General features: G+C 45.8%; 1 protein-coding gene across 1 annotated transcript in view; it reads left to right on the forward strand.

Moving 5' to 3' along the window:
- NECAB2 (N-terminal EF-hand calcium binding protein 2) overlaps positions 1-14,186 on the forward strand; it is a 70,397-nt gene that overhangs the window by 7,226 nt on the left and 48,985 nt on the right. Inside the window, exon 2 of the mRNA XM_059481540.1 lies at positions 1,647-1,671. Within this exon, the coding sequence (XP_059337523.1) occupies positions 1,647-1,671 (25 nt within the window). The remainder of the gene's footprint in view (positions 1-1,646; positions 1,672-14,186) is intronic.

A 14,186-nucleotide genomic window follows, 5' to 3' on the forward strand; every position in this document is an offset into this window, starting at 1 on the left:
CAATAAAATCTGTAAGTGTGGAGAGAGGTTGGATTTTCCCTCCCAAACCTTCTAATTGCTCTTATAAAATGGAGGTCAGCACGAGAGGGGTTTTGCTGTGGTCCCAAGCTGTAATCCTTGCAGCAGTTCCTGTGGCTCCCAACTCTTTGGTTTGGCTCAGGCAGAGGGGTTTTGCCTCTGCTCAAGTGCACCAGAAGGTCCTGCTTTGACTCTGCCCCGGGCTGCAGAGCCTCACAAGGACTTTGGACAAAAGAATGATTAATGTTCCTTAATTAAGCCATATTCAGTGAAATAGCATGTTCTGCAATTCAGTTTGTCTCTTGGGGTTCTTGTTTTGTGCGGCAATTTCTCTTCTGGTATTTTTTTTTTTTATTTAATGGTTTTATGACCCAGAAAATATGAGATTCTATTTTATGGCTGACTCTGATCTGTCTTGCTGGTGCTTTTATTCCCTCCTCAGGGAAATTTCTTTGTACAACTAAAATCTCTGTTCTTGCTCAAATTAATAGGGTCAGGCCTGAAGAGATGATGAGAATATTTTACCTTTTATGCCCAGATTAATTTTTTTGTAATCTATGGCCAACCTGTGCTAGTGGCCATTATTGGCAGGCACCTGTAATTTTCCAGCCTTTGCACAGGCCTTTTGCTATTAATTGCATTTTATTGGCAAGGTCAGCAGAGCAAAACAGCACAGCCCTATAGAAGCAGATGAGGGATGTAATTTAGGGATGCAGAAGTCATGCAAAACACAGGCAGGATGGCAGCTCAGCTCTGCAGGGGTGACAAAGTAGAAGTTATGCAAAACAAAGATATTTGGCTTATTCAGAAGTGGAGGTTGAGGAACAGCCACCTACAAAGGACTCCAGATGTTGAAGATCCATGAGAGGATTTTTGTTAAGGGGTGTGACTGTGTAAAATTAAGTAATACATATACATCAAGTAAGGGGAGCTAGCTAATTAATGTGCAATCAGTGTGTGTGGCTAAAAACTCCATTAGAGCAAGAGCCCTCCAAGTGACCAGCTGATTTCAGTGTTAGGGGACAATTCCTCAGATGAGACTGGTGGAAAAAACTGCAGTTGTTTCTGTCCTATTTCTCCCTGGCAAGTTCTATAGTGCTACACATTATTGCAATTTTTTTCCTTCTGAAATGGCCATTTGATTCCTCTCTGTGGGCTGCTCTCCACGCTGTAGTTTTAAGTCTAAATATAATCTCCTTCCCACGCAGGAGACTTGCTTTAAAAAAAATGTTGTAAATGATTTTTTTTCACAAGTGCAGAGCTGTGAAACTTGGTTTAAGAGATTGTATTGACTCCAGAGAAATTGTCTGGACTGGCTGCACGGCTGTGGGAATTTTTTTTAGTGTGTATTTTTCTGGTGTTGTATTCATGGTTTTAGCTTCCTTAAGTGAGGGAGGTGCTGGAAGTGCTGAAAGCATTTCCACCAGTTATTCCAGTTATTCCATCAGTATTTTGTGTTGCTCTGGGGGAAATGAGCTGAGATTTGGGGAGGGTGAGCTCAGTAAAACCCTGAACTTGAGGGTTGGAGCACTTGAACCTGCCCTGTGTGTGGGGCTGAGCAAAGGGCTTCACCCCCAAGCTGGACAACACAGCTAACACATTTCTCTCTCTCTCTCTTTCAATTCTAGATTTTCAGAAGAGCTGACAAAAATGGTAAGTCTGTGCATTCATACTTCACATTTCTTGATTGGAATATTGTCAGTATTACTGTTTTTCCTGATAGTAACATCCAAGTGTTTAAATGCTGCTCAGTTTGCTGGGTCTGACACTGATCCACTCAAAACATCAGAAAAGGTTTGGGGGTTTTTTTGGAAAACATGGTCTAAGAGCAGAAGTGATCCTGGTATGCAGGTTGGCATGGCAGAATCCACCAGATTAAGAGCAATTTCACAAAAACAACATAAAAATAAATCACAGGTAAGTGATAAATGAGGATCCACCCTTTAGTAAGCTTGAAGTAGCTTTGCAAAACAAACCTAACTTGGGAATATGAATAGTTTGGTTCCTGAGGGACTGGACCATACATCAAAGAGCAGCACACATTGTGCCTGTGGAAAGCTGAACACCTGCACTGAGCCCAGCCAAGTCTTTGCATTTGGAATAACCTGGATGAGTCTTCATTAAATTACTTGGAAAGGGAGAACTGGAAAGGTAACAAGCTTAAGGAAAGAAGAGTCAGTGGGCCCAACCCCAGGATCTTTCCACAGCCTGAAAAGCAGTTTTATTTTAGATAAAATCCCAAGAGTTAGTGTCTATTCTTTCCTTGTTGTAGAAGAAAATTGTAGAAGGAAATTAAATGTGCATCAGAACTCTGTGTGTTTGCAGAGGGATCTGTGGGAGGGTCGTGCAGAGGAGCACAGGGGAGAGTTTGGTTGTTCTCCTCCAGCTTTAAAAGGGAGATACCTGATTTCTGCTGGGGCTCATGGATGGGTATCCTCACTGCCCCTGGGTAAGGAGGTGCTGCCAGCTGGCTCAAAATAAGAATAAATGCCATGTAGCTGTGGGCACTTGGTAATGGCAACTGACAGAGTAATGAGATACTGAAGTTTGCTGCTTAGGAAAGCTGAGCAATTGTGTGATACAAGGAGAGTGAAGAGGAAAAAATGAGTTTATGCTCTTGGCATCAGACTGTCTGACTTCAGAGATGGTGCTGGGAGGTATTTGAACTGCCAAGGGTGAGAAGGTCAATTGTCCTGCCTCTCCTGACCCTCAGTGCAGGGAGAGTGGCTGGATCTCTTAAGGAAGGCCAGGTGCTCTCTGGTGAAGGAGCTTTCTCCATCTCTGCTCCCACTCTTGTTGCCTGCAGTGCCCAGGACCTGCAGCTCCAGTGTTTGGGAGCACAGTGGGTGCTCTCCATGGGATCAGTGCTGCCCTTCCCTTTTCATGGGCACAGCTGGCACAAAGCACCTGGAGCTAAGTGACACCTAAGTGACTGTGCATCCTCCAGGGGTTCTCCTCACATTTATTTAGATGCTGCTTTTTCCTTGACACTTGCCAGCCATGGTGACCAGTGTCACCAACCATTCATATTTGATGAACTCTGGATAACAGAGTTTGCCACTCATTATAATTAGCTCAGTGTGTTCCTCTGCAGCCTTTTGGGCTCACAGCTCCCCACTGCCCCTCTCCAGCCTCCTGCAGCTCACAGCAGCTGCTGCAGGAGATGTGCAAGAATATTTCCCTTGGTACAGCCTCTCTGAAAACTAGGGCTCAGAGGTTTCCAGAGCCAGAGGTAATATCTTTGTATTTCGTACCCCTGGGGATCTCTTTTTCACAATTTCTCTGTGACATTCTGGACTTTAATTTATTGATTTGTTGAAATTCAGCCTATTCATGGCTTTGCCTGTTACAGCTCCAAGGAACAGTGGAAGCATCAGCCTGCTGCTTTTATGTCTCACAGCAGGTGCTGTGCACAGCCCTCTGAGGAAAAACGAAAATCTCACACTTTTTATTTTTGTCAGAATCCCAGGATGGGGCCCTGAGCCCTGGACAGACTGTTAAAAACAGAAGTGCAGAGATTACCAAAATATTTTATTTCTGTGGTGTGCACAGAGCAGAGGTTCCTGTCTGGAACCCTCCCTGGCAGGGGCTTTGCTGTTCTGCTGAACCAGCTGAGATGGGTCATTATTCAGTGTGGGATGGGGGATACTGGGGAGAGCCCCCTTGGCAGGGAGGGCTGGCAGCTTCACCCAGAGCTGGCACCCCTTGCTTTCCTCAGCTGTGCCAAAGCCACTCTCACAGACCTGTGCTGGAACACTGCAGAAATAGGGCAGGGAAAAATCTGAACGAAACTTCAGCTCTTGACATCTGGTTTTACTACAACATCTCATTTAACTTTTTCCATGCAGAGATCAGAGGGTTAAAGGCTTACCTAAAAGACAAAGGAAGGGATTGTAAGATAAGGAGTAGTCTCATTTAATGTGCAGTCAAGAGGTCATAAATTTGGAAATCTTTTCAGCATCTTGATTTTTTTTTTTTTCCCCCAGCTTGGTAAAAATGGCACATATTGTGATAAAGCAGAGTGGCTGGCTCAGGCACGGTAACTATGGAGCCTGATAGCTTGAATTTAAGAGCATCTTCCCCCTCCCCCTTTCTTCCAAACCTTCTCACATAAATTGTTAATTCATGTAAAACTGGATGTTCTTGCTGCAAGATGCTAAACCATGTTATTTCCCCTGCCATGTTCAGGTGCTTGTGTTTAGGTGATTTCATTCAGTGCCTACATGTACTAAAAGGCTGCTAATGAAGCAGCTCCTTCTTGTTAAAAAACATCCTGGTCTCCTGTTCCAGAGGAGTGAGATTCTGTCTATAATGTGAGCTAAGCTCTCAACCTTTTCCCCAGTGACAACATCAAGTAGTTTTGTAACTATCTACACGATAAACTTGAAAATGGTCTGCATGAGACACCTGGAAATGCTGAGCACATTGGAGATAACTGGATAAACTGACAAATGCTCTGAAAAAGGGAGAAGGGCTGGAGTGTAACCTGACAGTGAATAACTCTGTTAGATCTAGTCATGCTTTGCAGGGGCATGGCTGTTAGTCATTCAAAATAATCTTTTTCTTTTGTGTAGGAGTGTTTTTCCTTTCTCTGCTAATAAATCCACCTACTGTCTTGTAATCCTCCCAGTCCCAGTAAACAATACTTAATCATTTAATTGGAATGTGCTGGGAAAAGGAAGCATCTTGTTTTAGGCTGGAGCAGCAGAGCTGCCAATCATCTCAGTTATCTACTGTGTACTTAATCCTCTCATTAGAAAGCTGCTAATCAATTAAATAGCCCAGGATCCTCTTTGAAAGATTAAAAGAGTTTCATTTTGGCAGAACAGTCTAACTGCTAACAATCCATTATAGATAAGCATCTTCCCAAAAACCGATGCTTTATCTGGAAATCTCCAGCTCACAGCAACTACCCAGCCCCCATGCCTGGAGTGTAACTAAATGCAAAGTGCAGCCAGCTTGAATCTGTGCTTTATTTTGGTGGGGTTTGCCGTAATTATTAGTGCTTTATTTTGGTGGGGTTTGCTGTAATTATTAGTGCTTTAGTTGGGTGGGGTTTGCTGTAACTATCAGATGCTGCTCATGGCAATGGGCACCTGTCTGACCCACCCACAGGTCTCCATTCCCAGGCAATGGAGCTTTAGGGGGTTTCCCCTCAACCTCTGCCCTGGAAGAGGAGAGATGCAAAAGGAAACATGCCGAAACCTTGGTTATAAAACTCCTACAGAAAATGGCAGGAGGATTTGGCAGTGGCAGTATTGCACCTGACAGTGACCAGTGATGGGTTAGTACTGTGGTTCAGTCAACTTGGCATCTTCCTTGTGATTCCTGTACCAAGCCCAAGCCCAAACTGTTCTGGTTCTCCCTTCAAATTATACTTAGAGAAGGATGGGAATGAAGCCATTCCGTGCACGCTGTCCTGAATAGCTCCTGTTATCAGAAATGAAATCCAATGAAGTGTGAAGAAATCCAGAGTACAAATGCTGAGAGGAGGTTTCAGCTTTCAGTGGTCTGAATGATCAGCTGAGGGCCTGCAGAGGACGTAGCAGAGCTAATAAAGGAAAAAAGGGAAGCATGAATGAAGCAGGAATTGGTGTTTGGAAAGGGCTTCTTGGTTAAGAGCCATGAGGGCAATGGCATTGTGCCCATTCCTATCCCAGTAGGGCTTGTCCTTTAAATAGCTGCTCACAGATTTCTGTTAGTCACTTAAGGGCTCATTAAATGAGATTTATGCTGCTATTCTGTGTAAGGAAAGGTCTGCACATCCCAGTGCTACAAGTCTCATAGCAAATTGCACTACAAGCCATGGGGGCACACAGAGAGCTCCTGACAAGAAGGGAACACAAATGGCTTTGCATTTGCACATCAGCATCACCACAAAGTGGCCAGGGAGCTGTGCCCTTGTGAGGAGAGGGAGCTCTGCTGCCTGCACGGAAACTGGCACTGCTGCTCTGCCTGGTGGCTTTGCGCCCGTGGTGCCACTGCTGACCCCTGGCTTGGGGACCTCAAAGGCTCCAAAAGCTGGAAAAAGGCAGAAAAACAAAACCAAGCAAATGAAAAGCCTCAGGCACTTCTCTCAGCCCCAGCTTGAGATGTTCAAGAGCTCAAGTTCTTCATCATGTTCAAGAAGGCATGTCCTAAGTGTCAGCTGAGTAGAAATCAGCCTTGTTAAACCAGCACAGAAAGGAAGAGAGTGAGGCTTCTCCCATGGATGGGATTTCTTGATGAAGGGATGGTGGTGGGAGAGCAGGGAGGGTCCTGAGCCTTCAGCAGAGGGAAAAGGATGAATGAACCCAGGGGCTCTCCAGAGGAACACATGGGTGAAGCCACCAGCAATTTCCAGCAATTTCCAGCCCTTCACAAAAGCTGTGTGCCTGTCCTCAGTGTCGTGCTTGTGGGCAGGGACAGTTCCTCTGAGGACTTTGCAGATCTGGGGAATTTAGGGTGTTTAGTGGTAATAGCTCTCATAGTCTCACCCACCTTGTCCAGACCCCACTGGGAGAAGTAATTTTGATTCCCTCTAGTGAGCCTAAAGTAGGAAGAAATGTGTGTTTGTCTGTGGATGTGCCTAGAGTTCAAATTCACAAATGCAACCAGACACAGGGTACTGTGTAAATGCTTCCTTTTCTTCCTTTCACTCTGAATGCCTCTTGCTTATCTTGAATTATTAGTACGGAAATCGGGGTAAAATTGAGTGAAAATGCCTCTTCAGTTCCGGTAGTGTGGGATCACAGAGAAATTCACAGAGTCTGATGGAGAAAATGATCACTGGTGAGCAGACGACCCAAAGACCCCATTTTTAGCTTGGTAACTGTCCACAAGTTGTTTCTAAGACTTGAAATATTTCTCTTCCCCCATTTCCCCATGAATTTGAGGCCCTTTTAGAAGATACACTTGCACAGGACTTGCTGTAGCAACTAGCACTTCTGTAACCTGGCCTTCAAGGCATCTAAGGAGGAAAAGTTAGGGCATTGTAACTTTGGGTGTTTTTATTGGATCTTAAAAAGATGCTAAGTTAGGCACTGATAACTCCATATATATAAAAATAATATCAGAATAAAAAGACCCTGAACGCCTAATAAGCTTCTTGTTGCACACATAACCCTTCTTTCCACAGTGACAAGCCCTGTGGTGAATTGTGCTTTAACTGTGAGCCCTTGGGTGTTTTGCAGTTCCTGTTTTAATGGGTTATCACTCTTCAAAACCACTTATTTCTGGAGTCAGGTAATTACCTTCTGCATGGCCACTGCTTCTCATGTGCTGGGAAAACCTTCAGCTATTCCTATCCTGCTGGTGCATCTAAATTAAGTCATTAGTTCTCAGTGAGAATATTTATAATTCTTGCATAACAAAACCAGTATTAGCAGCCTCCCACATATAAGTAGAAAAATTCAGTAATGAATCAGGCTTTGTTACTATGGGTAAATCTGATAGGTCTTCCATGACCAGATGACCAGTCTGAATGTATTTATCTTTGTCTTTTGAGCAAATAAGAAAAGATTTGCATTTAGATAGTCTAGATTTCATGTGGTGATCAAAAAGCACCTTTTTGTAAGGCTGTGCAGTCACCTTTATTTACAAGGAGAAAGTTTGAATTTGTTTTCAGTTATTTGGACTCCTGTATCATCCCCAAGGTCTCTCAGTTATGCTTCCAAGTCCTTGCAAAGCTCACAGCACATGATTTGGGAGGGAGGACATCTGCTTGAATTGGGACATGCTGTTCCCAAAATAATAAACAAACCTATCCACCAGATGATGAATTTTGAGATAATTGTGAAAGGTGGCTGCTGGCCATGCTCTACAGGCTGTCATTAGATGTGTCCAGTACTTCTATCCACCCTTCATCACTATGAACCTAGGAAAGGATTCTGTGATTTGATTTTCATGATCCACTGGCATGAAAAAGCACTTCCCAGCTGCTCCTGCCCTTTCAGGGCTGCCTTTTTCATTCTTCAAAGATTTGAGGGTGTCTGCTGCATGCTGTGTACAGCAGAAATGAAGAGCTGGGAGTTTTTTAGGATCTGTTTTTCTTCTAAATTCATTTCCTGTCAGTTGTTAGCAAATTCATGTTAGAATCAAGGGGTGGATTTTTTTTTTTTTTTCTGGATTACCTTAATTCTGCAGGGTAGACCTTGAATTGGGTGCACTGGGTTATGACTTTGTAAACAGTTGCACCCTCATGTGCCACAGGCTGAATTATGCAGCAGCCTGGCTTTAATCAGGGCCCAAACGGGGCTTGCTAAGTGTCAGGTTTAAGCCAGAGAAGGTTTGAGCTGGGCAAGGTTTGGATTCAGCCCAGAAACCCCCAAGAACTCAAGGCGATGATGTGACAGCACAAAAACTTTAATTTCCACGACAGAAATGCCCATATTCCACCTACTTCTGCACAACATCGATTTATGGCCCAGTACTGTCCAAAATTGTAATTTCTGTTGTCCTGCTCCTGAAGCCTTTTCCTGCTGGGAGAACAGGCAGCCAAAATAGAAAGTGCTGGGAGATCCTTCAATTGCAGTGGGCAATGGGGGCACTGTTGGTCTCAGTGTGAGCACCAGGAGCAGGGAATGGCACTGGCAGGGTTATAACGAGCTGGGAATGCTCCTCTGTTAAAACAGAGTGCAACTGGCGTGCTGACACTTCAGCTGGTCTCTGGCAGCCCGAGTTCCTGACTGATCCTCTGCAGAGTGCCCTTTCCTCACTATTCAAGGTACTTTGCAGTGCAGGTGGCCATCTCCTGTGTCCTTGCCCTTTTGTTGTAAAACCTCAGCTAGAATATCAAACCTGACTTAAAGAAAAACTTAGAAAATCAGCTTTACGTGGTATTTGGCCTCCTTCAGGCGTGCTTGCTGCCTGTGGTGCTTGCTGCCTTGTGCCTGTAGAATATATTCAGCCACATGTTGCTGCACTCCAGGGCTGTGCTGGCAGCTCCTGGCTGCCTTTTGTGCCCAGCACATCCCTCCCTGTGGCTGCTGAGCCTTTCTTTCCACCCTTTCTCAAAAATCCAGCTGCTGAGCAAAACCCATGGTAAAGCCATTAACTGCTGTAACCCTCAGGGCTTCCTGACATTTCTGCACCAGCAATAAATGGATTTCAACCTCAGAGTCAGTCAGACGCCGAGCACACAGGCTTTTACACTTGCATATTAGGCTACACCTCAGCCTGTTAAAATCTCAGATGATGCTGCTGACCTGGAGGGTCATCCCCCTGTGAGCACTGTCTGGGCAGAGTGTCAGCCCCTGGGCCACTGCTGACCTGTGCTCTCTGTGCTCAGATGCGGGGGAGCAGACTGGAGCAGAGCTTTTGCATTGGAAACTCCCACCAGCCTGCCCCACGGGTGGATTTCCAGTCTGATCCATCAGCTGAGCCTTCCTGCTGCCTGTGTTTGTCCCTGTCTGAGGCTGAAACCTGCCTGCCCACCTTGCTCCCTGTGCTCAGTGAGTGCTGACCTGGCAGGGCAGGGAGATGCTCATGTTGGGGCTCTGCCCCACGGCTGGGCACTGGGGAGGGCAGCTGTGCTCAGAGTCTGTGCATTTTCACAGACAATGCTCTTTCTGTGTTCTATCCACCCTGTCCCTCAGCTCCTCCTTTCAATTCCTTCAGTACAGAGGGCTGGAGACAAACAGCAGCTGTGAGTGCCCCCAGGATGAGCAGGGAGGGGCTTGGAGCAGGGATTGGGCTTTATCCTGGCAATTTGGGGCTGAGAGGAGCAGGGGTTGTGCTTCAGCCTGGCAGTTTAGGGCTGAGAGGGGCAGGGAGGGTTATGGAGCAGGGGTTTGGCTTTATCCTGGCAATTTGGGGCTGAGCAATTTGGGGCTGATCCCCAGGGCAGCGTTTCCTTCAGCTTTGAAGCACTCTGAGTAGGGTCTGACACACAGTGCAACCCAAAGGAGATGGAGTTTATTTTCTTCTTCTCTTTGTGGATTGGGAGATGTGGGTTTTCTTCTGCAAGCCTCATTAGAAGCTTCAGCTGGACAGGAGTAAAGGGGATATATCATTGCAGGAGATTTAATGGCCCTGTTGTGGAAAGTGGGAATAAAGGATTGTTGTTTACCAAGGAGACTTTGAAAAGTGCTCAATTAGCTGAGAGGATTTTTAAAGATGTTTCTTTCCAGAGCCAAAGTTGAGAGGTTTAACTGGGGGCTGCAGAGCAAATGTGTGCACATGGCACAAGGACAGCCAGCAAAGGGCATGACAAAACTCTTGTGTAGTTATTACCTTGTAAACCCAGCTCCAATAATGTAACCTTTATTGATAGTGCCTTAAAAGTGGTGGTTCTTGCCCTGGTTTTTCTGGAGCATGAGGATTGTTGACCTGGAGTGGCATGGCTGTAGGTATCCTGATAGCAATTGCAGTTGTAATATTATATTAATGTATTTAAATTATATTAATGTGTGTAAATATTATATTAATGTACTTTCCTTGTCGATGGGAATCTGCCCTGACATCTCATCTGAGTTCATGACACAAGGCCTGAGCTGATTCCAGCTCCTTGTCTGGGCCAGGCACTGGGAACGTGCCTCTGGCTCAGGTCAGTGGTGGCAAACCTCAGAGGGGAGATGAGGGCCAGGTAGCTCGAGAGGGGCACCCTGCAGAGGGGACAGCCACCAGCTCTTTGTGGCTCTGTGAGGTTGGGCTGCACCAGGAGCACCTGGTGCCCGGGCAGGGAAAAACCAGTGCAGGTTTGGTGGGGAATGGGGCATTTCTCCTGCCACAGGGAAGCCAGGAAATGTGGGTATGAGATGTAGCTGTGAGTGCTTGCTCCTGTTTCAGAAGAGGGAATCTGCAGGAAGGTCTGCTCTGCATGGAAATGGCTGCACAAGGGAAAGGGAAGGCTCTGGTTAGAGTGGCAAGTCAGGGAAGTGATGGACATTGAGGATTTAACAATTTTTTATCTGTCTCATTAATATCTCATCTTGCTTTTCAAAGTAGATACAGCAAATTGATATTTATTCTGCTAATGCTGGGGGTTTTTGTTTTCTTGGGTTTTGGTTTCGGGGGGGTTTTTCATTTGGTTTGGACAGGATTTTTGCAGCTCGACTGGATACAGTATCCTGGCAGATTAAATATGTGCCATAACTGAGATTGAAAAGGGCCTGGTTTTGTCCTGCAGCCTTGGGGGGAGCGTCAGTGCCACACTTCCCAAACTGCATGCAAAGGCACGGAGGGGCTGTGAGACGACTTCCTGCAAAGGTTCAATTTGTGCTCGGTGAATCTCCCTTGGGAGGGCTGGTGCACCATTCTGCCTCTGGTGCAGAGCTGCTCCGATCTGGGTGTTTTACCCTGATTTCCCCTGGGGCAGTTTGTGCGTCCCAGTGTGTGCTGAGGAGTGCCAGCACGGTGCAGAGTGACAGTGCACACCCAGGTGGAGGTGAGGAGTGTGGGGACTCCTTAAAATGCCTTTGTCACCACCACAGGCTTCTTCTGTGACCCCCAGCTCAGGTTATTTCTCTTGCCACACCACCCGAATCTCACTGAGAGCTTCTATTGCTGCTTCTCTTCCTCAGGAGCACAGCTATCCCATGTTTGCCTTTAATCCCTGGGAAGGTCCCTCAGGGAAGGGGAGCAGATCTTTAGTGGAGGAGAAGCACTCCTTTGCCTCTCTGCCTGCATGCTCTCCTCTGCTCTTGTTGCTGTGGGAACAAGGGACAGAGCACTGGGCTCTGGCATCCTTTTTAATTAGGTATCTTCTGCAGATCAGCTGTATTTATTGAAGATTTTTTATTACAGCTATTAAAATTAAATAAGGCAAAAATTGAATCCAGAACAAATACACTGCTGCAAGTTATCCTCATAATGTGCCAGCAATTTTTGACTGACAATTGTGAGAAAATATGTTCTGGCAGCCTGTGTTCAGACAATTGGCCAGGAACAGGAACCCTATAAATCCTGGGTATCTTTTTCTTCCTCCTATCTTTCTCACTCATTTAAAGTACCAGATAACATACATAGATAACATACATGTGAGAGAAGGGTGTGTCATCATGGACCTGTTACTTTTCCAGCTGGCTGCTTTGCTGGCCTTCAAACATACTACACTTTGTTAAGCAAGGCTGCTTTTCCTTCCTCGCCTTTGTAGTACCAGCAGTTGCTTTCTTTTTTCCTTTATAAATCCCTCCCCGCCTTCTAAAAAAGCTTGAATTAATACTGGCAAAATGTTCAAGATTTATCAAAATCTCTACCAATGTATTCACATCAATGGGCTCTGCAGTGTATAATAGTAATAATAATAATAATAATAGTCCTTCCTTGGCACCAGCACCATCTGCAGAGAGCAAATGTGCAGCACTCATTTAACCCCTGTGACATCCCCATGGGGTGGGATAAGAGGAAAGGAAGGACAGAGGGGCAGGAAGGGACCATGGATTAATTTGAAATTCTCTGCCTGGAAAGCTGAGTGGTAGGAAGGCACAGCTTGCCTGTCTGGGTTTCAAACTGGAGACCAGAGGTGGGGAATGGGGAATGCAGGGCTGTCCCTGGGCTTTTTGAAGCTCAGGCTTTGGCTGCATGCAAACACAGCCATGTGCAGAATTGTCTGGTTATCCTTTTGTAGCTGGAGTGATCAATTAACACACTTGGTATGTGTCAAACAGTGGGGGAAAAAAAGTGTGTGCTATAAATGGAAGTCCTTGCATAAGACTGTAAAAACAAGATAAAATATTTATATTTTTCAAAGAAAGGAACTAAACTCGTTTCCTCTCTCCTGCATCCTGTAATCTAGTTGTAGGAAAAGAGCAGAGTTTAGATCTTGCAGAAGGTTTTCCTAAACTGGAAATCAGAGGGGGAAATTGTTTTCTAGCATTTAACTGGAGGTAGAATGAAATGAAAATAAGTTATAAAAGTGGGGCTGTCCATAGCCAGGAATATTAAATCCTGTACCAAGAGCAGCCTGAGAGAACAAGGTGCTGAATGCTGAAATCCTGGGGAGATGAAGGGAAAGGAAAAACCAAGGGAAAAAAGGGGCAAGGAAAAACCAAGCTGTGGGAGACACTGCCTGCAAAATTGGCTGGAGCAGGGCACAGAGCCTTAAAAACTTTTCAAACCCAATTGTTGCTTTCTAAATGAGGGGCCTGACATTTCAAAGGTCAGCAGGCAGGGAGAGGAGGCTGCTGTTCAGCAAATGCAACCTGACTGTGCTGCGCCTTGCCTGTCCTTCACGTGGGGCTGGGCACACAACCCCTGCAGATGTTTCCTGAAAAGGTGGATTTGTAATACCCAAATGAGGAAGGACAGCTGGTACTTCTCCCATTTCCCATTTCCCCTCCCTCTCGGGGGCTGAGAATGGGGCAAGTGGGCAAAAAAGGTGGATGGGATGTTGGGGCTGGATTTGCATGAAGGAGGTGCTCCCTCCCAGCCGGGTGAGCCCTCTGCAGACACAGCTCAGGCTGCTCACAGCAAACCCAGCTGGGGCTGGCTGCAGCTGAAGGGAAGATTTAGCAGGGCAAACAGATCCATGGTTTCATCAGTATAAAGAGATACTTAAACTCTGGATCACTGTGGCCACTTGCTCCCTTCCCCTGTGCTTTTCTGAGAGCCCCCTTACCAACCTGAGCAAATGTATTCAGACAGCAAGTGACTGGAGAACCCAGGCACTGTGAAAGAAAGCAGTTTCTTATATTCATAAATCAGTACAGAGCAGGACTGGGCCATTGCAGTGCAGCATGAGTAGGGTTTTTTTTTTTTTTCCTTTTTACTGTCTGTCTTCTAGAATTTTAGTATTCAATTTTAAGCCTGCAGTAGGTATTTCTGTGCTGGGCTGCTAAACCTTTGAATTGTCAGCATGCTGAGCATTTTGATCCTTTTATAAAACAAGAATGAGGATTAAACGTTTCTCACTGCCCAGCGATTGCAGCAGCACTGGGTGCACATTCACAGGGGCTGAGCTTGCATCAGGAGCTTGATCAGCATCAGGAGCCACCTTGTTGTGTAGCACAGCCAAAATCCTGTGGGATTTGGGCAGGGAGGAAACCACAGAGCCCATTGTGAGCTTCTTTATCCCTGCAAAAGCACAGCAGTGTGCTCCATGGGGGAGACAGGCAAGATTTGGAATTAGCTGCTCTCTAACTAGGATGGACATTTGGAAACAGCAAATATTTGTGTCATCTCACAAGGACAATGTCACCAAGCCCTCAGTCAGAAATGTCCCCTGACCAGGCACCACAGCATGGCCTGGC

Source organism: Ammospiza nelsoni, chromosome 13 (assembly GCF_027579445.1).
Source record: "Ammospiza nelsoni isolate bAmmNel1 chromosome 13, bAmmNel1.pri, whole genome shotgun sequence".
NCBI lineage: Eukaryota > Metazoa > Chordata > Aves > Passeriformes > Passerellidae > Ammospiza > Ammospiza nelsoni.